The following is a 20,882-nucleotide window of genomic DNA, read 5'->3' as shown; positions in this document are numbered from 1 at the left end:
AAAAGAAGAAAAACTAATGACATGGCCTCCTTGTTCACCTGATCTGAACCCCATTGAGAACCTGTGGTCCATCATCAAATGTGAGATTTACAGGGAGGGAAAACAGTACACCTCTCTGAACAGTGTCTGGGAGGCTGTGGTTGCTGCTGCACGCAATGTTGATGGTGAACAGATCAAAACACTGACAGAATCCATGGATGGCAGGCTTTTGAGTGTCCTTGCAAAGAAAGGTGGCTATATTGGTCGCTGATTTGTTTTTGTTTTGTTTTTGAATGTCAGAAATGTATATTTGTGAATGTGGAGATGTTATATTGGTGTCACTGGTAAAAATTCTCACAATTCAGATGTTCTCTACAGAAAAGGGCAGAGCAGGCTGTACCTGCTGTGGAAACTCAGGTTTTTTGGAGTGGAGGGCCCACTCCTTAAGACCTTCTATGACTCTCTGGTGGCCTCAGCCATCTTTTACGGTGTGGTCTGCTGGCGCGGCAGCATCTCCGCCGGGGACAGGAAGAGACTGAACAGGCTGATCCGGAGGGCCAGCTCTGTTCTAGGATGCCCTCTGGACCCAGTGGAGGTGGTGAGTGACAGGAGAACGGCGGCTAAGCTGTCATCCCTGATGGACAACATCTCCCACCCCATGCAGCAGACTGTGACAGCACTGAGCAGCTCCTTCAGTGGCTGCGGCACCCACGGTGTGGGACGGAGAGATTTCGCAGGTCTTTCTTCCAACTGCTGTCAGACTCCACAATATGGTCTCAGCAGATGACCACAAACATGCAGACAGACACACACATCCCATACACAATTGTAACTGCCTCACTGATGTGCAATATTACCAAGTGCAATTTTTCCTACTATAACAAAGCATTTCATTCTGTTTTGTACAGTATTTGTTCTTTTTTGTATAGTACTTTATTGTATTGTATATAGTATTTTATTCTTGTTGTATTGTATGTTTTTCTATTTTATCTTATCCTATTCTCCTATTCTTACCTTTATTCTTTTTCTATTCTCTTATCTTCTCTTGAGGTGAGAGAGCCAGTTAGCTTCTGTATTTTCAATGTTCGGCCACTAGATGGCACCCTGACGTCATTTTTTGATCACCACAACAATCTGAAGCGAAAAAGAAAAAAAAAACCATCATCTTCATTCTAACTGGAGTCTCACGTGTTGAAAATAAAAGTGGGCAAAGGCTCAGAAATCAGCTTTAAACATCCGTTTGCTCTTAAAGTGAAAGAAAAGAAAGCAGCAACCATCTACCTCATGATATTAAAGATTTTCTGGTGATTGATTTCTGGTTTCAGGATAAAAATCGTGTTTGTTTTGTGTTGAAAGCAAATAGACATATTGTGACTGCCCAGGCATTTATTTAAAGTGCTGCCTTTAGTCACCACGTTTCTGTCCTCAAATCTTTAGCAGGTTAAAATTATAAACAATTTTGGTGATTTTCAGTCACTTTATGATCTGACTGAGCCTCGCTCAGACCTTTTAAACTCATAAGAGTCACATGCACTTAGTGCAGGCTTCTTATTTTCCCCCTTTTTTACATCTGACTGATGCATTTAGAAACAGCAGAGAACACCAGCCTCTTTGAAGAACAGTGAAGTGGACATTAATGAAGATTATTTCTCTGTAAATTCTTCAAATCATGAAATCAGAAGATGGCTCTTAAAATCCAGTGCAAATTAATTAGATATTCCTTTTAATTAAGGAAAATAAGCAATAAAATTATTTTTAAAGAATTTGTGTATTTCAATATTTTTGCTTCATTTGAGCAAAGACTACATGAAATCAGAGGATGATTCCTAATACAGAAAAGATATTCCGTTTTCAGAAGAAGGAAAAATCAGGAATAAATGTGGTTTAAATAACATTACATTTATCACATTTATTTAACTGAATTTGAACAAATAAGTTTTGTTTACATTTGTTAAAGATGCTTAAACCCAGATCTTTTCCCCCCTTGTCCTGACTGTTTGTTGCCTTCAGACTCTCTAGGTTGTCATTTTTACTGAGGTTATAGTTCAGAATTAAACCAACATCTCTGTAAACTTTGGTATCAGTCTTAAATTTTTGATGGTGCTTTTGATCGAGGTTATAACATAACTGGGGGCTTGTCCGGGTTGTTTTGGACCCTCCTGGTGAGAAGTTTATTTGAGGTTCATTTGATCTCCACTGAAGCAGTTGTTTGTGTTTTTTGTGTTGTTGTTTTAGTTTATTGCGTTTGGCTATCTTGGGTGGAGGTAAACTTCAGAGTTTCACAATAAACTACAGCTCACAAGTTCAGTTTTTAAGCCTGGTACACCACTGAGGGCTGGGTAAGTGAAGTTAGTTTAATTGTTTTTAGGTGTCTTAGGTTGAGATTTGCTCAAAGTTAAACCACTGATACTGAATTTTGTTGGAAATTCTGAGAGTGGTTTGAGATCATTTGATAGTTATGGTCTTGTGGTTTCATCAGGGAGACGTTCAGCCGAACTAAAGTGGGCTTTAGTTACAGCTTTGTAGTGAGGTGGGTGTTTTTGTACCACAATCTTTAGTGTTTAGGAGAGGTTGGCGACTCCTGATGCTGCTCCTGGTCCACTTGCTGCCTGGGTGATGGCAGTAACTGTGCTTTGTGTGCGCTGAGTCACACTTGTGAAGATCATTGAATGGGCATGGTTCCACATTTTGTGGTTGGCCACTAGGACATTTGCGTCACTGAATTTTGTTGATATGGTGACTTGTTGCGGTACAGGACAATGGGTGACCACTGTTACTATTGTATGAGCCTCATGTATGTTTAGTGAAGTTTGAGACTCTTGGTTTTGCTGTGTGCCCCTCAGACATGCTCAAGCATGACCTGCTTCGGAGTCTTAGGCTTCTTTCCAGGGTTACAACATGTTGTCCCTGTTGCTCTTTCAGGTGCAGAAGAACCGTATGACTCAAGAGTGGCTTTTCCGTCATTTCTTTAGGACCCATTTCTTTATGCTCCTCTCCAACACCTACTTTACACCTGACAAAGTGTGGATCTCGTCATGTGGTCTTTTATCTTTTGCTAAGGCAGTTAAATCCTTCAAAATCAAACCAACGTTTCTTCACCTTATGTTGGGGCGTTTAAGCTGGGACGTAACACTTCTTCTGAAAATAAATAAAAGCAGGTTTAAAAGTCTCTGCTTTTAACATTTTTCGTCTTAAATGACCAAAATAAATCCAAGTTAAAGCTTAAAGTGAGGGGTTTTTTTTGTCTTTGAAGTCACAAAGAGTTGTTACAATCGTAAAACATGTTTAGATGTGTTACGATTTCAACATGTTTAGCACCGCATGAATGAAGGAATTTAGGTAAAATACGATTGTGATGAGATTTTTTACCTTTAAAGTAAACGTGTGACACCTGACAGGTGAAATCCAGCTGTCAGACCTGTTTCCTGTCGGCTCGCTGTAACAACTCAAAATCGTGGCTCGGTCTAAAAGCTGGGTACTTTGACAGCAGCGTGTCTCTAGTTTGCGTTTTGTAAAAGTGAAAGTACTTTTTGCCACCGTGGGATTGATCCTTGTTTCCTTCTTTGTGGTGTTTTTGGTTGAAGATTCATCTTAATTTAAAACTCTTTTACCTTAACTCTTAAATAACCAACAAAATGAACTTGTTGTGATGTGCAATGAGGTGAACACAATAGCTGACAGAAGAGTTTGGATCTCTGCTCTTATCACACGCCGACTAAAGCTGCACAACAACAATGAAGGCCGAACTCGTCCAACCTGAAACTCTCCTCCTCCTCCTCCTCCTCCTCCTCCTCCTCCTCATCATCATCATTAGTCACTCTGCTCCCTGACCGCTTTTGTTTTCTTTGGGGTTTATTTAACATTTGTCTTGTTGTTTCTGCTCATTTCGTGCAGCTCAGGTTGCAGATTCTGCTCCACCAGGCTTCATAAACACATCAGGAAACTTTTCAGATTATGTTAACAAGCTTCCTCATTCAGGCTGCATACATCAAACATCGCCAAAAAAACAGAAAACCCTCAGTTTATCCTGTCGTATGCACTCTTATCATTATAAAGGGTTAATAACATGTATCTGACAGGTTAATATGACAGCTCAAAGCCACAAAACATTTAAATCTGGGTTAAGAAGGTGAAAAGTAACGAAAACCTTGATATTATCCACAGATTAGAATTAAATGAATTACTTAATTTAAGTCATTTTAAATGTAAAGAAAAAAGTTGCATAATAGAAAAAAAAAAAGAATCCCTGTTTCAATAGCTCTGTCATATGTCATGCAGATTTTTTTAAAGCAATCAGAAACATCTCTGAGTCACTTACAGGGTTAGATTAGATAGAAAGATAAGATCTAGGCAATGTTTTGGGTTAAATCTGAGCAAAAGTCATCCTTTTCTTTTTTGTTTTTCTTTGTGCTTTGTCATCATTTCTTTTTTTCCTCATGTCTTGTCTTTAAATTAAGTTAAACACAAGATAAGAACAGAAATTTTAAAGAGCATCAAACAGCCTGCGCTATAAGAGAGAGAGGTGAAATAAATCAGAGCTGTGACTGACAGGCGTCCTCGCACATGCATCGGTTTTTAATCACTTCCTTCCCCTCTGTGTGACTGAGTTTCACAGTAGCGTGTTTTTGGCTGCGGCTCAGATATGAGACACATTAAAGCGCAAAGATCCAGAAAACAAAGACACAATAGAAGCTTTGTGTGAGTCAGCGCCAGGACGAGCCGGCAGAGCTGCTTTCTGCTTTAAAACGCTGAGACTGGAGTCTGAGCTGCAGATACAGAGAAAGTCTAAACATGTAATCAATACAGATACAATTGCAGAATCTGGGCAGCTCAAAAGATTTCAAACACCGTGTGATGTAAATCCCTGTGAAATGTGACTTGGGAAGAGAATCTAATAATGAAAAGATGAAAAGATGGAATGAAAGAATGAAAAAAAAAATGCTGAAACCAGAGAAGGGAGGAGTTTGGAGTTGATAAGAGAGCTAAAACATTTTGCTGAACATGCTGTTTATATCTTAAATATGACCCGGTATGTTCGTTAGGGATATCCTCTCTGTCTATGACAATTTAAAAATAGATAAATGAATGAAATGGTTCCTCTAAAGGTTTCTAGTTACTGGGGTAGGTTCCTAAAATCAAAACATACCAAGTTCCTCTAAAGGTTTCTAGTTCCTAGCAAAAGGTCCTACAGTCCTAACATACTGTTTTCATCTAATGGTTCCTAGTTCCAGGGGTAGGTTTCTACAATCAAAACAAACCAAGTTTTGAACTTCAGAAAAAGGTACTACAGTCCAAACATACTGAGTTCCTCGAAAGGCTCCTAATTGCTGGGGTAGGTTCATATAATCATAACAATCCAAGCTGTTCCAAAGGTTTCCAGTTTGTAGGAAAAGTTCCTGCACTTTCTTTAAGGTTCTCTGATGCCTAGGAACTATTCCAACAGTCAGAACATATCAAGTTCATCTACAGGTAACGTGGTCCTGCAGTCAAAATACATCTTTATATCAGTTCCCACTGAGTCATAATAAACATGGTGCTTGCTGTACTCAGAGGAAACAACTCTGAAAGAGGTTCTACAGGTGAGGTCCGTGTAAAGATGCAGCCCACCCCAAAATTGACTGATAACTCCTAAGTAGAGGGTAGCCAGTAATCTAGTATAGGCTTATTCAGGTTTGAGGGCTTGTTGGATTAATCAGTTAAATGACAGACAAATTAATGGCAACCGTTTCAATGCCTCATTACAAACTCAAGCTTCTTAAAGGTGAATATTGGCTGGATTTCTAAAAGTGCCAGCTTCAGGAAACAATTGTTGAACTTTTAAAGCCCCAGCTAACATTTCTGCTGCCTCAAGCCAGCCTGAGATAAAACCAGAGCCTGTCCTAATTGTCTGTGGCACTATATAGTGAGCTCACATCCATAATCCTCTTACAGTAATTCACCTACTGCTGAGCCGACACCGAGGCAGAGCTGTGCGGGACGGACGGTCCTCACTCCCACAGATGGTTTTCCAGCTGACTTTTTGACTGTTTCTGGACATCCAGGACCAGATCCCGAGGTCAGGCAGAGATGTTAGGCGGAGATGTGGTGGCCGTGTGGGAGGTGGCGTTGAGCGACGGCGTTTATAGGATCGAGTTCGCTCATGGCACCACCACTGGAAAAAGGATTGTTTTTGTCAATGGAAAGGTGAGGTCCTGCTTCTTTCTGGGAGAGCATAGTGGGGGGTTCCCAGTGTGTTTTGGCCCCTGACCAAATTTTTCCCCTAGGTTGTAAGCCAGTTTGTGCATTTTGTCACCTCATGGTGATTGATTTGAGAACTACCAGCTTAATCTAAAATCATTTTAAAGCCCATGCTGATTTTAAATGTAAAAAATAATATGTTTTAAACAAGTATTTAATACAGTTATTTAATGAAGCTGGAAATACTACAGTTTAAAATACTTTAAAATGATTTAACATTTGACTAAACTGGCTACAAAAGATACTGAAAGTACCAGTTATTATAGATTAACAGTTGTCAGTAGTATATACGTCACGTGGTTAACTGTAACTGGACCAAACAAAGGTCAAAATCTTCTTTTAACACATAGCCATCAAACATGCAACCTGTGGGGACTGAACTGGTTCTATACATGATCCAGTCCACCTCCAAAGGTGCATAAAAAGCAACGAGATCTGAATCTTCCAAATCCTGATGTTATCGCGTCATTTGAAGAAGTGAGGCATGAGTTTAATCTACAGAGAAAGCTTTTTCAACAGCACATCAGCATAATTTAATTAGTATTTCAAATGCTTGTTAAAATAATGACTCCAAAGAATTGTTTAAGGCCTCCAGCTGATAAGCCAATCTTATCTGAATCAGTACTTTTAGTACTTTAAGCACATTTCATGCTGATGCATGTAGTACTTGTTTTTTGTGTCACTGTGGTAATACCCTTAATACTTCAGTGAATCCATACTTCCATGATCATTTTGTCTGTATTAACCTGTCCAAAAAAAGTGAGTGTATGAAAGCAGTGCAGCAGGTGTTTATTGAAAGCAGCCATGTCTCCTTAACAGGAAGTCATCAGAAAAGACTGGATGTTCAAGCTGGTTGGAAAGGAAACCTTCATGGTGGGAGGTGCGAACACCAAAGCCACCATCAACATCGAGGCCGTGAGCGGTTTTGCATACGAGTACTCGCTGAACATCGCTGGGAAAAGTCTGCAGAAGTTCATCGACAACAGAGCCAAGACCACCAAGACCTGGCTGCTCAAAGTGGGCGAAGAGGACTACAGGGTCGTCCTCGGTGAGCTCACCCTCTCAGGTTTTTACCTGCAGCTGCAAGCTGTAGTCCGGTGTTTGCAGGAGGAAATGTAGGTGAGGACGGGCAGTCTAATCTGCTCAGGGTGAGGTCAGTGTAGCTATCTTTGGAAAGGAAGCAACCAGCATCAACCTAGTTAGACTACCAAAACGTAACGGTGGATTAAAGAAGACCGCGAACAGAAACAGAGAACCTGATGGTAACTTAGGTCCACCAAACATGGAAATGAGATGGATTGCATTCAAAGGGAAATACGTTAAACTAAATGATACAGAAAAGTACAATAAATTATTAAACACACAAAAACCGACCAAAGAAAAATAGAAAATGAACCCCAAAATGACCAAAGGAATGATCAAAATCAACCATTTATGATTTAAAATTACTAAAATCGAACACAAATGGAAATGCATCATGAGCAGAAGGACACCAAAAAAGATGCCAGTCTGTCAGAAATGATGCAGAACAACCCAAACTAAATGTCAAATACCTAAAACAGCTGTGAAAATGAGACACAAAAGGATCAACATAGTACAGCACAAACTGACCTTGAGAAGACACAATGAAATAAAGTGCAATCCAAAATGGCTAAAATGAAACTTGTGGAAAATGACCACAAGCAGCAGAAGGTTTAAAAAAAAAAAAAAGAAAAAAGCAAAACTATCAAAATTACACAAGAACATTTGATTAAAACAAAACTGAAATGCAAAAAGACTCAAGAGGCCCAAAATCTCCAAGATTAGATGTCAAATTACCACCAAAACACCAAAAATAGCAAAAAATTACCAAATTTAAAGGAAAATGACCAAACTGCTGAGAAACACTGCTGGGACCACAGTTTCTGCAGGAATCATGGGGAGCCTTTTACATATCTGTGCCAGCTGCTTCGTAACCTGATCTCAGACATTGATCAGCTGTGTGTTATTTCAAAGAGGAAGACCAGCCACTGGTGTTGCTTAAACAAACTAACCATCTATGTTTGTTCTTTCTCACAGAAAAGGACACCATGGATGTTTGGTGCAACGGGCAGAAGATGGAAACCACGGTGAGCGCCACTGGTGAATACTCTGAGACACACTATCCTGAAAATAAACGTAACGTATGATGTAACTGCTGGTTTCAATAAAGGAGTGGGAAACTGTGCTGTCAGGTTTGAGGCTACAAAGAAAACCAGGGAGGGAACATTAGTATACATGGCAGGGGTAACTTAGTGATCTGTGAGGGCCCCACTAATGCTGAACAATATCTACATGTGTAGGAGCAATACCTGCTGCCAGATGCATGTGCTTCAGTTGAAACAGGTGTATATTTGTGGACGCCATGATGAGTTGGTTAGCAGTGTGGCTAAAAGAAGAAGTGAACGTGTTCCTGTATCAACTTCTCAGAAACATTAAATCGAAAAAGAGCGGGTGCTTTTCAAAATAAAATGCATTTTAAAGAGATTTGTGATCCTGTAGAAGTTTATGAGAAAACAGCCCTGGGTTCCCTTTACTTATGACCCCAGCAAATACTTTCCTGAAGCTGTTTGGAGGTGATGTTATCGCTCACTCACCATCACAGCTCATTAGCCAATGAGAGCACTATTTATTTAATTTTCAAAGTAGGAGACCAAAAAAGCAATAAAGTTATTGTTTTTCTTTATGTTGTTGTGATAATCTTCTGATTTTTCAAAATAAAACTCCTAGCGCGTTTTTAAAGCTATGAATGCTGACAAAATAAAAGCCTCCATTGTTTCTCATGCCCTGTCCTCAGGGAGAGTTTGTAGACGACGGCACAGAGACGCACTTCATGGTCGGCGGGCACGAGTGCTGCATCAAGGCAGCGAGCGGCGGACAGAAGAAGAGCGGCATTGTGCACTATTTACTGCTGGATGGCGAGAGAGTGACAGCGTCCACGCAATAGAGCTCCTCTTTCAGACGCTCTTTGAGGTGCTTGAATGCAGCGGCACAGGATGGAGACCTTCTCCTGACAAACTTAGAAGCAGATCTGTTCCTGGAGATGTGAAGAATAAACTCTGGCATGCGCAGCTCGAGCTTCATGGAGGGGTACTGGTGACACTTTTATTTTGAAGGAGTGGCTCTTGTTGCGCAGCCTCCACGCATCAACTACCTTCCTCAATGCGTGAAGCACGCGGCAGCTGAGTAATAGAAAACCGGAACAAATAAGGTTCGAAGTTCAAAATAAAAGTGTAACAAAAAAGGTTTGTCTTTTTTATTATTATTATTATTGTCTAAAGGTAATCGGTAATATCAAACTCAGTGCACTAAAGACTAAGGAAACTTCAACTGAAGGAAATGCAAATAATAATTTTAATGTCTCAGTTTGATGTCGGTGATGGGCAGAAATTTTAACCATTTTTAAATATTTCACTTTGTGTAATGAGTTTTCTTTATGAGCTATAAATTTTTTTGTAAATAAGCAAAACAAAAACAAAAAAACAATGTTTCAAATATGCCGGTTTATCTCTTTAATTTGTCCTACAGTTGAGATTTGGACTGACATAACTTTAATGTTTTGGTAATTTTTTTTCTTGTTTTCTGATAAAAGAATGAATGTATTTGTTGGGAAAGCAGCTGTTAGACTCACAGACAATAAGAGGGGTCATAAAGCAACAGCTCTGTAATCGTTATTTTTGTTTTTTTTTTCCTTTTGGTGAGAAACAATAAACCTTCAATAAACACATGTGACTGAGCTGAAATCCCTGTAAATGAAATGTGAATAGATTCTGCAAACTTTGTAAAAGTTTGGGAAACCCTGGTTTGTATAACATGTGATTGAACTGTTAAAGCATGTTTGAAAGCTGGGGAAGTCCTGAAGGTGTTTCAGAATCATCAAGTCTGATGTAAGGAGGACAACCACCCCAAATCAAAGATGGCAGTTGTTGCCCTCCCTCCAAAGAGCCAACCAAAGTCACCAAACTTTTGAAACAGATTTTGTGACTGTTCAAGTCAAAGTTACAGCTCCATGTGCAATGATACAAAGAGGACTACCCAAATAACTGCCTGCAGATATTCCCCAGATGTCAGCTGACTGGTAAGACTCACTTATAGAATAGCCTTTTCTACAAGAAGTAATATTAGATCCAATATGTGACTACAAAATGTCAGTTATATCTATATGGCACATTTAATTACATGTAAACTCAATGTGCTTACCATAAAAGATAAAATTGACGACTGACAATTTTAACAGAAGATTTTCTAAACTTTTTTTTAAAATATCTGTTTGGGTGTTTTGAGAAAAATAAAATAAAATAGAAGAATGAAAAAAGCAAAAATGATAGAAATCAATATTTAAAAAAAATTGAAATTATATTCCATTAAGTAAACTCTGGCTGGTGTCTCGGGGTCACTGATGAATAAGAAAAACGTAATTTTTGTCATGCTTTACAGAAAGGAGAAAAAAAAACAAAATTGAAATACAAGAAAATAATTAATTTAATGGAACAAACTAAAGTGTTTATGAGAAAAAAGTGTCATCTTCGGACTGTATTGTTATAGCTTTTTTAAAAATTAAATAATGATTATTATATTTGGTTATTATTTACAGTTTTTACAATAAAAATAATAGTCATAAACAAATGACAGATAACTTAAATTAAATTAAAATTAAATTAAAGAACAATAAGGAACAGAAATTAATGACTGAAAACCCCTCAGCTACACCTTTTACACTAATATACGGTTTCTGCCTGTTTTATAAGAGAAAAAACTGTAAAACGTTTTTTAAAAGTGTCGCGTTTTATTTTGAAAGCATCACCGGAACTCTGCTGCGCGGCGTGTACAGCCTGACTCTCCGGGAGGAAGCTCTCCGGCCGGGATACCGCAGCTCCAGTCTATACGGGATGGACCTCACCGCCGCACGGACAGGGGGGCACGGCTGAGTGTTTGGGCGCCGCGTGCGGGACTTACTTGAGAGATACCTGCTGTTCACACACCTGGATTAACTTTAGAGGCGCGCGAGCTCCTGTGGAGTCCAGCTGTTGGGGGTTTAATCCGGACAGGTGGACGTTATTCAGCCAAGACATAAACAACAGACGGACCGGAGCAGGCATCCTAACTACCCCCACCTAACTGTTTACCAGCCGGGTACCTGCTCTGATCTTGCCCGCTTCTGAAAACTCCTCTCACGGCCTCTGACCCCCCTCTGAGTTGGTGAATAAAGCCCACTTTCACACCTGGAAAACGGTTACTTTTTCCTTACCTCCCGCTCTCTAAAGCTTGGAAGCTAGTTAGCTTTAGCCGGCTAGCCTAGCCACCTAGCATCAAGGCCGTTTTCTTTTTTTTTTTATCCTCCTGCTCCTCTCTGATTAATAATCCTTTTTTAAAGTTTAATCCAGCAACACCGGGGCGAGTGTCGCTTTAATCCCGCACGGACTGCGGGGGGATATGGGGAAGCGGCGCTCAGCCTGCCGCACATCTGTCACCGCAACGGAATCTGGAAGCGGGACACCCCGAGAAACGGCTGCCTTCACCGGACAGTAGGAGCAGTGTGTCTCTTCCTCTGGAAGCTGCTCTGGAAGCAGCACTTCCATGAATTTCTCCAGGCATGTAGAAGAGTTCCACCCCTCGCTGCTGGCATAAACCTTGCACCCACACTGTGATTTAAATTCCCCGCACATCTGGAGGTAAACAGCTGGAGTATGAGTGTGCTCTAAGGCTGCTGGAGGTCACAGATTTCACCTTCTTCTTCTTCTTCTGCTGCTTCAGCCATGAACTACCAGCAACACCTTGCCAACTCGGCCGCTATCCGAAATGAGATCCAGAGGTTCGAGTCCGTGCACCCCAACATCTACTCTATCTACGAGCTGCTGGAGCGGGTGGAGGAGCCGCTGCTACAGAACCAGATCCGGGAGCATGTCATCGCCATTGAAGGTAGGACAGGACCCGGGGGATGGAGGAGGAGGAGGATGGATGGATGCTGGTAGTATGTGGGTGGGTTGGTGAAAGATGGGTGACAGCAGACTACATTTCCAGCCCGGAGATGGTCTGTTAGATGTTGCACAATCCGCCTGAATTGTTGGTGGGAAAGTTTATTTAATGTTCCCACAGTCTTTTTCTCTTCTCGGGAAATCGTGTTCAGGCTGTGAAAGCTGTCATGTTTGAGTCCCCCGTATTTCAAGGGAAAAACAAAGCAGTTATCACACCGTGAGACACTCATTAAAGAGTCCTCATGAACACAGAGTAGCACTCTTTAAAGAAGATCCTGTATGGTTCTAGAAAACCTTGTTAATAGTGACACCTGTGGGTGTGGATTGAATTGCCGGTGGCGTTTTGTTGCTAGTGTTTGGTCTTCACTAACAACAAATCTAGTTTTTTTTTTTTTTACTGTTGGATGTATATTGTACAACATCCAACATATTTTGTGTAGATTCTTAAGTGGAGGGGATGTGTCACCGTGGCAACCAAGAAAACTGAGGTCTAAAACCAGTCCAAACTGTTTTATTTTAAACAGCGAAAGTTTGTTTCTGCCACTAAAAATAGGGAAAATGGCCAGGGAGGTAACTCAAATTTTTGAGCTGTTATCACAAAATCCTAAGTAAGTTATCGTGGAATAAAAAATTGGAACGTTATTATCTCAAAATTTTGGGTTTTATCTCCAAATTCAGAATGATTATTGAAACACTTTAAGTTCAGAATCAGAGAAATTTTATTAATCCCAGAGGGAAATTGAGTTGTCATAGCAGCAAATATACAACAAACATTAAGCACTCATACAAAATGAGTGTAGAAACAGATATTGATAGAAGTTGTTTTCAAATTTTGTATTTATTGTCTCAAAACCTCAGGTTTTTTATCTTTCCATTTTTGTCTGAGATATCTCAAAATCCCAAGTTACTTTCAAGTAAATTGAAATTTAATTATTATTACAAAATGTTTTTTTCAACAAAGTTTGAGTTATCACAAAATTTTAAGTTGTAATATCAAAATTTAGAATTAAAAACTGAGCATCTCAACATTGTGAGTTATTCTCTTAAGGTTTTAAGTTAAATATCTAAAAATTAGGGGTTACTTCTAAGCTAGGATTTAGAGTTATCTCAAAATGTTGGACTTTTATCATAAAATTTCTGGGTTTAATCTTAAAGTTTTGAATTACTTATGTTGAAATTTCAAGTTACTTAAGTAAGTCAAAATTTACATACATACTTGAAAATCAAACGTTAGTGATTCCCTCGACCATGAATCCCTTCAGTGTCCAAATGTGGACATTTTCACCCTTTAAAAGTAGAAAATACTAAGAAGAAGAGGAAAATTGGGGGAGAGACTTTATGAATTTGGGGGTGGAGTTACATTAGAGTTACATTAGTTTAGAGGCTGCTAAAATGTAAATGATCAATTGAATGGAGAAAATTAAAGTGATTTGGTGGGTTTTGTACCTTAGGCTTTTGCCAGTGATTCAGTGGGTTTTGTCCCGACTGAACTAGTTATCGAAAAGACGTTATTGATAACAAAGCCTTTTGTTTACATCTTCTTTGTGTTTTTAGTGTTATTATCAGAGTCTCAACACAAACCTGACTCAGGTGATAAATAAACTTGCTAGCAGTGATCAAAGAAAGTGATAACCTTCGAGGCGTTCTCGATGGATCGGGTAGTTTGGGAACAGATTTATTCCTCGTAATTCACAACATCACCGGGATTACACTTTTACATAACGGCTTCATAACTTAATCCCTCTGTCAGATTAGCAGAAGACCCTGTGCTGAACAGCTGTTTCAGCCTCCATAAGTACAAGTGTCTCAGCATTGATTTATTGATTGATATTGATGGGGAAGCAGCAACGATCTGACATGATCCTTTCTCCTTTAAACACAAGAGGCAGTGAGAGCCAGATGGCTGCTGTTTGGTGGTTAATCCAGTGAATTAACCACACATTGGTGCAGAAATCCTGTAAATCCAGCTCAAACATAAGCAGATATTACATTGAAACAGAAACGATCTGATCAGAGAGAAGCAGCTGGAATTCAGAGATGTTACAGCTGGAAGTGAAACTCTTTCAGACCTGAGAAGTGGAGTTTCTGCTTGCTCCTTTGGGCCACATGATGAAGGAAATGATGCTGAGGATGACGATATGAAGCTACTGTCATTTCAATGAAAACAAACTGATGAAATGTGAAAGAAAGAATAACGATGGAATCTGCTATTGCAAATAAGATGATACGATCTGACACACTAAATAAAATAACAACAAAAACAAATTGCAACACTAGTAGCAATGGATGATCTGATATCCTCGTGTTGGTGTTGTTCCCTCGTCATCATAAATAATGTTGTTCCAGGTTCAACATTGCAAGTGACCAATCACATTGTTGTGACGTCCCCCTTTTGTGCCTTTGAAAAATACAGTCTTAAAAAAATCTACTTCACTTGCGAGAAGAGAAACCGCTTCTGTCCGCCCATCCAGGAACTTCAGTTCTTTGCATTTCAGGATACTTTTCTTTAATAAACGGTAAGCATTATACATATCGTCCTTGCAGAGGTGGTTTCTCTTCTCGCAAGTGAAGTAGATTTTTTGAAGGCGTTTGTTTTTTTTCGAGGTCGCGGATGACGTCAAGAGAAGGTGATTGAGAAGGTCACTTGCAATGTTGAACCTGGAACAACATTATTTATGATGACGAGGGAACAACACCAACACAATCTGTAATGACATACATTAAGCAGAAAGCAACTAATGATGTAAAAAAAAAAGGTAAATAATTGAAAAAGAGGATTTACAGCTGGTTAAGTGTTTTTCAGTGTGATTTTAAAGGATCCTGGCAGAGTAAAGGGATTACATCACTCATGACATTTAAAGATAATAGCTGTGCTGTGGTTTCAGGTGATTTATGGGTAAAATAATCACTGACAGGGACATTAGAAGCAGCAGAAAACCTTCCGCATTTTCCTCTCAGACAGTTACTGCTGCTTGTTCTTCTAATGAACACAGCAAAGAGCTCAAGAAACAGCAGCCATGTTTAAAATGCGTTCAAAATTTATTCATCTAATTAAAATTCACTATTTGTGATGATGGTCAATAAGGCAATCTGATGATCACGTACATTTACATGTGCGGCCCAAATTTCAGTCTCTCCGTCTTTCATGTTTTTGCCTTAAAATGAAAATATTTGTGTTGGATATACGTCTTTCGTTAGCTGCCTTAAAGGCAGAATTACAGCGTGTGAATGTATGGCTGATACAACATACATGCGCAGTGAGGATAATTCTGATCTATTCCGATTTGTTTCTCAGTAGTTTCTGGTGTCATGTGTTGCGTTTTGAGATCTTTAAGCGTACTGAACTTTGTCAGGTTCTATTTTAATGATTTATTGATTCAACCGCTCTGACGGTAGTCAGGCTGGTGAAATTGAACTTGAAATTGAGCTGTTTAAAAATGTGACTGTTAATTAATTATAACATGGAGGGCAACTATGTTTTCACATAGGACCGGGTAGGTTTTATGCTTTTTTTGTCTTTGTCGACCCACCTGAATTTTGTCTCAGTACATCGTTTTGTTTTGTGGTCTGTTTTGCTTTTCTAGGGCCCTGACTTCTTATGACATGTTTTTGCATTTATCGTTTATGATCCATTTAACTTTTGGCCTACTCACTTTTTAGCTTTATGGGATTTTTATTTTTTGTAACCTTACCTTATTTTGGGCTTTATTTCTTTGCCAGTCTTGATTTTAAGCCCCACCTTCTTTTGGGGGTTTCCCTTTTTTCTTGACCCTGCCCACTTTTGGGACTACTTCATCTGTTTTGCTCTCCAAATAGACTGTTAATGTGTATGCATCCAAAACCCAGTCAGGCATTACTCTTACTAAAGAATATTATTTCCTGCACCACAAAAATCTGTCCTTTCCCACAGTCACTGATATCTGTATATATAGAATACTCAGAGGGGGTAAAAATACTTTTTCTTGGCACGCTGTCTATCTGTTGAGGCTTCAAAAATACTTCTTCGTGTAATCCTGATCTGTAATGTTCTAGTAGTTTGATCTGAACCACTGAATGTGAGATGTTCTCCAGCAGAAAATGTGACAAAATTTGAAATAAAGAATATGTTGAACTTCTCTAGGTTTCATTGTGTTTTGAAAGCTTACCATTGATGAGTTTTCTAACAGAATGATTGACGTTACAGTCCAGCTGTGCTGGTAATAGTTCAGAGTGTCAAATCAATATTGTCACTTACAGAAAAGTGCAGTAATTGTGTCTTATTTCTTTCTTAGGCTTGTTATTTCTCATAAACCTGGCCTAAAATAAATGGGGTTTAGTTTTTGCATTTCTTGTGTATTTTGGAGGATTTTGAGTCAGATTTGAGTCTGAATTGAATCATTTAACATCTGCTGTGGTCTTTATAGTCAACAGCATGGGTGGTTTGGGGATGCTAATAGTTCAGCAAGTCAAATTAGTATTGTTGTTGAAATAAAAGTGTCGTAATTATACCTTATTTCTTCCTGAGTATAGTTGTTTTTGTTAAATTTGGCGTAAAATGAATGGGGTTTGGTGTGTTTTTAGAGGATTTTGAGTCAGATTTGAGTCTTAATTGAATCATTTGACATCTGGACCAGCTGCAGTCCTTACAGTCGGCAGCACAGGGCTGAGGGTGGAGGCATTCAGTGGCCTCGCAGCTGTCAGCTGAGTAGTCCAAGCACTGACTCGCTCCTGCTCTGTTCACTTCCATTTTGCCTGAATTCACATGGTGACTCATGCTGGAAATAACCCAAAACAGCAGCGGCAGCACTGTCATCCTCTGTCTCTGCCTCTCGGTGCACATCTGGACGTGTCGCTCAGATTCACGTCGGGTTACATAAGCTCTCGGCTCCGGAGGCTGCCGTCCTCACCGCTCCCGTGGGCCGTGACTCGGCCCAGTTACGGCGCTCTGACTGCACGCCTCTGTGGGGGCTCATTTGCATTTGAGGCGTGTGCGAGGACGGATGGGCAATGCCCTGCCAGCCAGGTGACACTGACCCACTTTCTCTGTGTTTGGCCTCACAGCTGTGGATGCATGAAATGAAACCAAACCCACGCTGTGAACATCCTTCACTTCATCCTCCCACAGCAGGAGAGCCAGCGTGGAGTGGAGGTTAACCAGCATCAGAGGCTACAGAGTCCCACTTAAAGGCTGTAAAAGAGCTAATTAAGAGCAGAGAGACACAGAAACTACAACAAAGAAGAGAATAAAGACTTCTTTGTAATCTTTGAGTGTTTATGTGAAACTGTGCAGGTTAAAGTCCTGCATCAGATTCAAACAGTGATTCATATATTGTGGAATTTACCTGTCGGAGGTGAGCTGAACAGTTGCGTGGTGGAGTGCAACAAGCCTTTTATTTAATCACTCCTGCTCCTTTGTCCGAGTGCTTCTCCAGTAACACCGGCGTCTACTTTCTGCCTCGGGCTTTTGTCTCACTCCACCAGCCTGTGGTCAGCGAACGCACCGTGTGACCCAGTTAGCCTCACCACGGTGTGTTTGCTCTGTGTTTTCTCTCTTCAGTTATTATGATTGTGCCCACGCAGCACTCATTCTCATGTTTCAGCCATTAGGACTGACTGTGACGCAACGCCCATCCCGCTCAGGGACGAGCGGAGATAAAGAGGCAAGCAGGGTTTGGGACTCAGTTAAAAGAAATCTCGCAGGGCTGCCAGGGGGTGAAACTGACACCAACCTGAACCTAAGCATTGTTTTTAGTCACCTGCTGCCAGGATGGCTGCAGATGATGATGGTCATTTTGGTCTTTGTCTGTCATCAAGCTGAGAACATTTTCCTACAGTTTAGCTTTTAGCATAGTTTATATGGTTTAGTTTATATAGTTAATAGTTTAGCTTATAGTTTATAGTTTAGCTTAATTTGACCTTTTATTAAAACATTAAAATCACTTTAGGCTAAAATGGCAGAACAGTAATATGCCAGGAAGGACACTGTATGCTAAAACCAGAGGGAGATGAAGAAAGAAATGTGAATCACATGTTCTGTAATGTAAATAAATCATGGTTTAAAGCTATAAAACAGACTGCAGCAGGAAATCAAAGCGGCAGAGTAGCTGGAAAAGTTCCAAATATCAGCACAAGGTCTGAGAGACACTTTCAGGGTTTTTTTTTTCTTTTCTTTACTGCATGTGGAAATTTTTTGGTGCCCCTCAAAGAGGGTTTAGACAGCCCCCCCCCCCCCCCCCCCACCAAAAAAAGAAAAAAAAAAATCCTCCCCAGTGTTAGCTTAAAATAACAGCAAATTTGTCAGAGATGGAAAGGGTTCAGCCTTTCAAAATAAGAGCAAAGGGCGTGTACACTAGTTGAATAAGTTTCCTTATTCTCTTTGATAGATGAAAAAATAAAGCTAATTTGTAAAATATATTTAGACCTTTGCATGGGAAACACTGCAACACTTCAAAATTAGCAGAATAGATTCCCTTTGGACTCTATTAGCTTCACTTGGCATGATTTACAGTCCAAAATAGGGCTGCTCAATTAATCGAATTTTAATCACGATTACGATCTGGGCTTTCAACGATCATTAAAAATGACTGAGCCGATTATTAGCCCCTCCCTCATTTATCCGCGACACCTTAAAGGCCGGTCCATGAAAATATTGTTGGGCATAAACCGGTTCGTGGCACAAAAAAGGTTGGAGACCGCTGATTAAGAGGACCCGAGGGAAGCTCGGAAAGCTAAGCAGAAGTTATTTGGAGAGGAGAGTGACTGCCGTTGGTTGAAAAGAGAGTTTAAAAAAAAAAAACTTCAGTGGTGTTGCGCACTATTTTATATTATTTTTTTAAAGTCATTATTCAATACATTGTTATTGTTAACCCTTTAAAGCCGGTCAGAGCAGCACGCTCCGTTTTGTGTAACTATTTTTAAATCCCCGTAGAACCTGAACCATGTAAGCTAGCGCAATAATTTGTTTTGCATACGAAACCGGAGGAGTTGTACTTACATCTTATGCCACCAGCTTGTCCTCGGTCACGGTTTCCTTCCACATAAAGCTTTGCAAAAATTGCATAAAAAGCGCTTGCAGGAACAAAAACATAATATTCCAGAAACACGCTTTACCGATCCGATCAGCTGTTCCTAACATTTCCCACAGTGAAACAGACGTCACCGCTAACTATCGCATGTCCGCCATTTCCTGGCCAAAACCGGAAGTGACGTCATTTTCGCGGAAATGTAGTTTTTTTTACTTGTAGGCCTTAAAAGCCTATACTGGTCATGTTTGACTTTTCTGAATAGTTTCTGGGATGCTTAGAACTCAAATTGCACTGCTGGAAATAGTTTATTTTGATGCACCTGCTGTTTTCTTTGCTAATTTGCATCATAGGATTGTTTTTTCGTTTTTCCTGCAGTATATAAAAATTGGTGTATCTCCAAAATAAAACTATGAAGACACTCAAAATAAATTTCCTGTTGTTGTAAACTATTTTTTGCAACTTTTTTGTATTTAAAGTTTTGAGGGATAAGCCTCTTAAATTTCTCCAAGTAGAAATATATGTAAAAAAAACAAAAATGATTTTCAATTTTTTTTGTAGTTTATTGCACTTTTTTTGCAATTAATGTAGTTACTATGGACTTAATGCATACATATTATTAAAATATGGGCTATAACAGTTGCATAGCAAATTCAAATGCACCCACAAATGGCACTACAACATGTAAAAAAATAATATAAGCTCTGGCGGACTTGGTTCTATAGTAGGTCTTAAAGAGTTAAATAAATATCGTCAAATAATCGAGATCTCAATTTCAGTGAAAATAATCGTGATTATCATTTTTGCCATAATCGAGCAGCCCTAGTCCAAAATAATCCTTATTTATCTCAAACTGTTGTAGAAAGAAAAATTATATAAATACAACTTCAGATCACCTTTTAGACAATGACTGGGCAATTCATTTTGTCAAAGGGGCCATGTGAGAAGCTGGAACTATTGTAGAGGGCCACACCAGTCCCAGCTTCTTATAGGGACCATTTGGAAAATGATTTAACCGCCTGTGTTATAGAGTGCTTTTGGTTGATGATAATGACAACCAGTGCAACTAGTAGTTGATAAATTAGTTTGCTGGCAGAATATTAATGGTTAATCATTATGAAAATCAAATAATTGATGATATTTGAGTAAAAAAAGGTCAAAAGTTTTTCTCTCCATGTTATGTTTTTGATCTGCTTCTTCATTGGTAGGTTTTAAAGAACCCCACCCCTTTTAAATACAAAGAAGTCATTTTTGCAACCCTGCCTTATTTAAGGATGTTTATGGTCCCGCCTTCTTTTGGGGGTTGACCTTTTTCTTGATCCCGCCCAATTTTGGGTCTATTTCTTCTTATATTACAATTGGACCTCTTATTTTCTGGCTTCTTCTGTTTTCCTGGTGTCCCACTTTCTTACGATGTTTTTTTTTCTTTTATGACCACACATTCTTTTTGGGCTACTCCTCCTTTTTGAAGAATTCCGCCCTTTTTATTCCTATTCTTGGATTAAAAACAAGGTGAAGCAACACCTTAAATACATACAAGAACACTTGACAATAATACAGGGCTGTTTTAAGCCACCATATGCTCATAAAAAATTAAATGATAGATCTTCACCTTCAGACTACTTACTAAGATATTTTTGTATGATACTGATGGCAGAAATACAGCAGTTAT

At 39.4% G+C, this 20,882-nt stretch overlaps 2 protein-coding genes across 3 annotated transcripts in view; both read left to right on the top strand.

The window, feature by feature from the left end:
• Positions 1-5,915: 5,915 nt before the first annotated feature.
• On the top strand, positions 5,916-9,961 carry LOC113015501 (fas apoptotic inhibitory molecule 1-like). Of its 2 annotated transcripts, none has more exons than XM_080297833.1 (4): positions 5,916-6,162; positions 7,036-7,264; positions 8,275-8,337; positions 9,032-9,961. In XM_080297833.1, the coding sequence occupies exons 1-4, from the start codon at positions 6,046-6,048 to the stop codon at positions 9,346-9,348; spliced, it is 726 nt and encodes a 241-aa protein (XP_080153959.1). In that variant the 5' UTR covers positions 5,916-6,045; the 3' UTR covers positions 9,349-9,961. The 2 variants fall into 2 exon arrangements, with proteins under 2 accessions (XP_080153959.1, XP_026013271.1); XM_026157486.2 differs by having other exon boundaries at positions 5,919-6,162; positions 8,275-8,324.
• Positions 9,962-11,034: 1,073 nt separating this feature from the next.
• LOC145424471 (arf-GAP with GTPase, ANK repeat and PH domain-containing protein 1-like) overlaps positions 11,035-20,882 on the top strand; it is a 52,532-nt gene continuing 42,684 nt past the window's right edge. The window contains exons 1-2 of the mRNA XM_080297834.1: positions 11,035-11,906; positions 11,989-12,153. Coding sequence (XP_080153960.1) covers positions 11,991-12,153 — 163 coding nt within the window. The 5' untranslated portion in view covers positions 11,035-11,906; positions 11,989-11,990. The remainder of the gene's footprint in view (positions 11,907-11,988; positions 12,154-20,882) is intronic.

This window comes from Astatotilapia calliptera, chromosome 23, assembly GCF_964374335.1.
Source record: "Astatotilapia calliptera chromosome 23, fAstCal68.1, whole genome shotgun sequence".
In the NCBI taxonomy this organism is placed as follows: domain Eukaryota; kingdom Metazoa; phylum Chordata; class Actinopteri; order Cichliformes; family Cichlidae; genus Astatotilapia; species Astatotilapia calliptera.
The sequence above is the reverse complement of the archived record's forward strand: the minus strand, read 5'-3'. Positions and strand labels throughout refer to the sequence as shown.

Bases quoted from the DNA above. Each gene is read 5' to 3' on its own strand.
- LOC113015501 (XM_080297833.1), top strand. From the start codon at position 6,046: ATGTTAGGCGGAGATGTGGTGGCCGTGTGGGAGGTGGCGTTGAGCGAC. The intron at 7,265-8,274 runs GTGAGCTCACCC...TCTTTCTCACAG, and splicing joins GGACTACAGGGTCGTCCTCG to AAAAGGACACCATGGATGTT. The intron at 8,338-9,031 runs GTGAATACTCTG...CCCTGTCCTCAG, and splicing joins AACCACGGTGAGCGCCACTG to GGAGAGTTTGTAGACGACGG.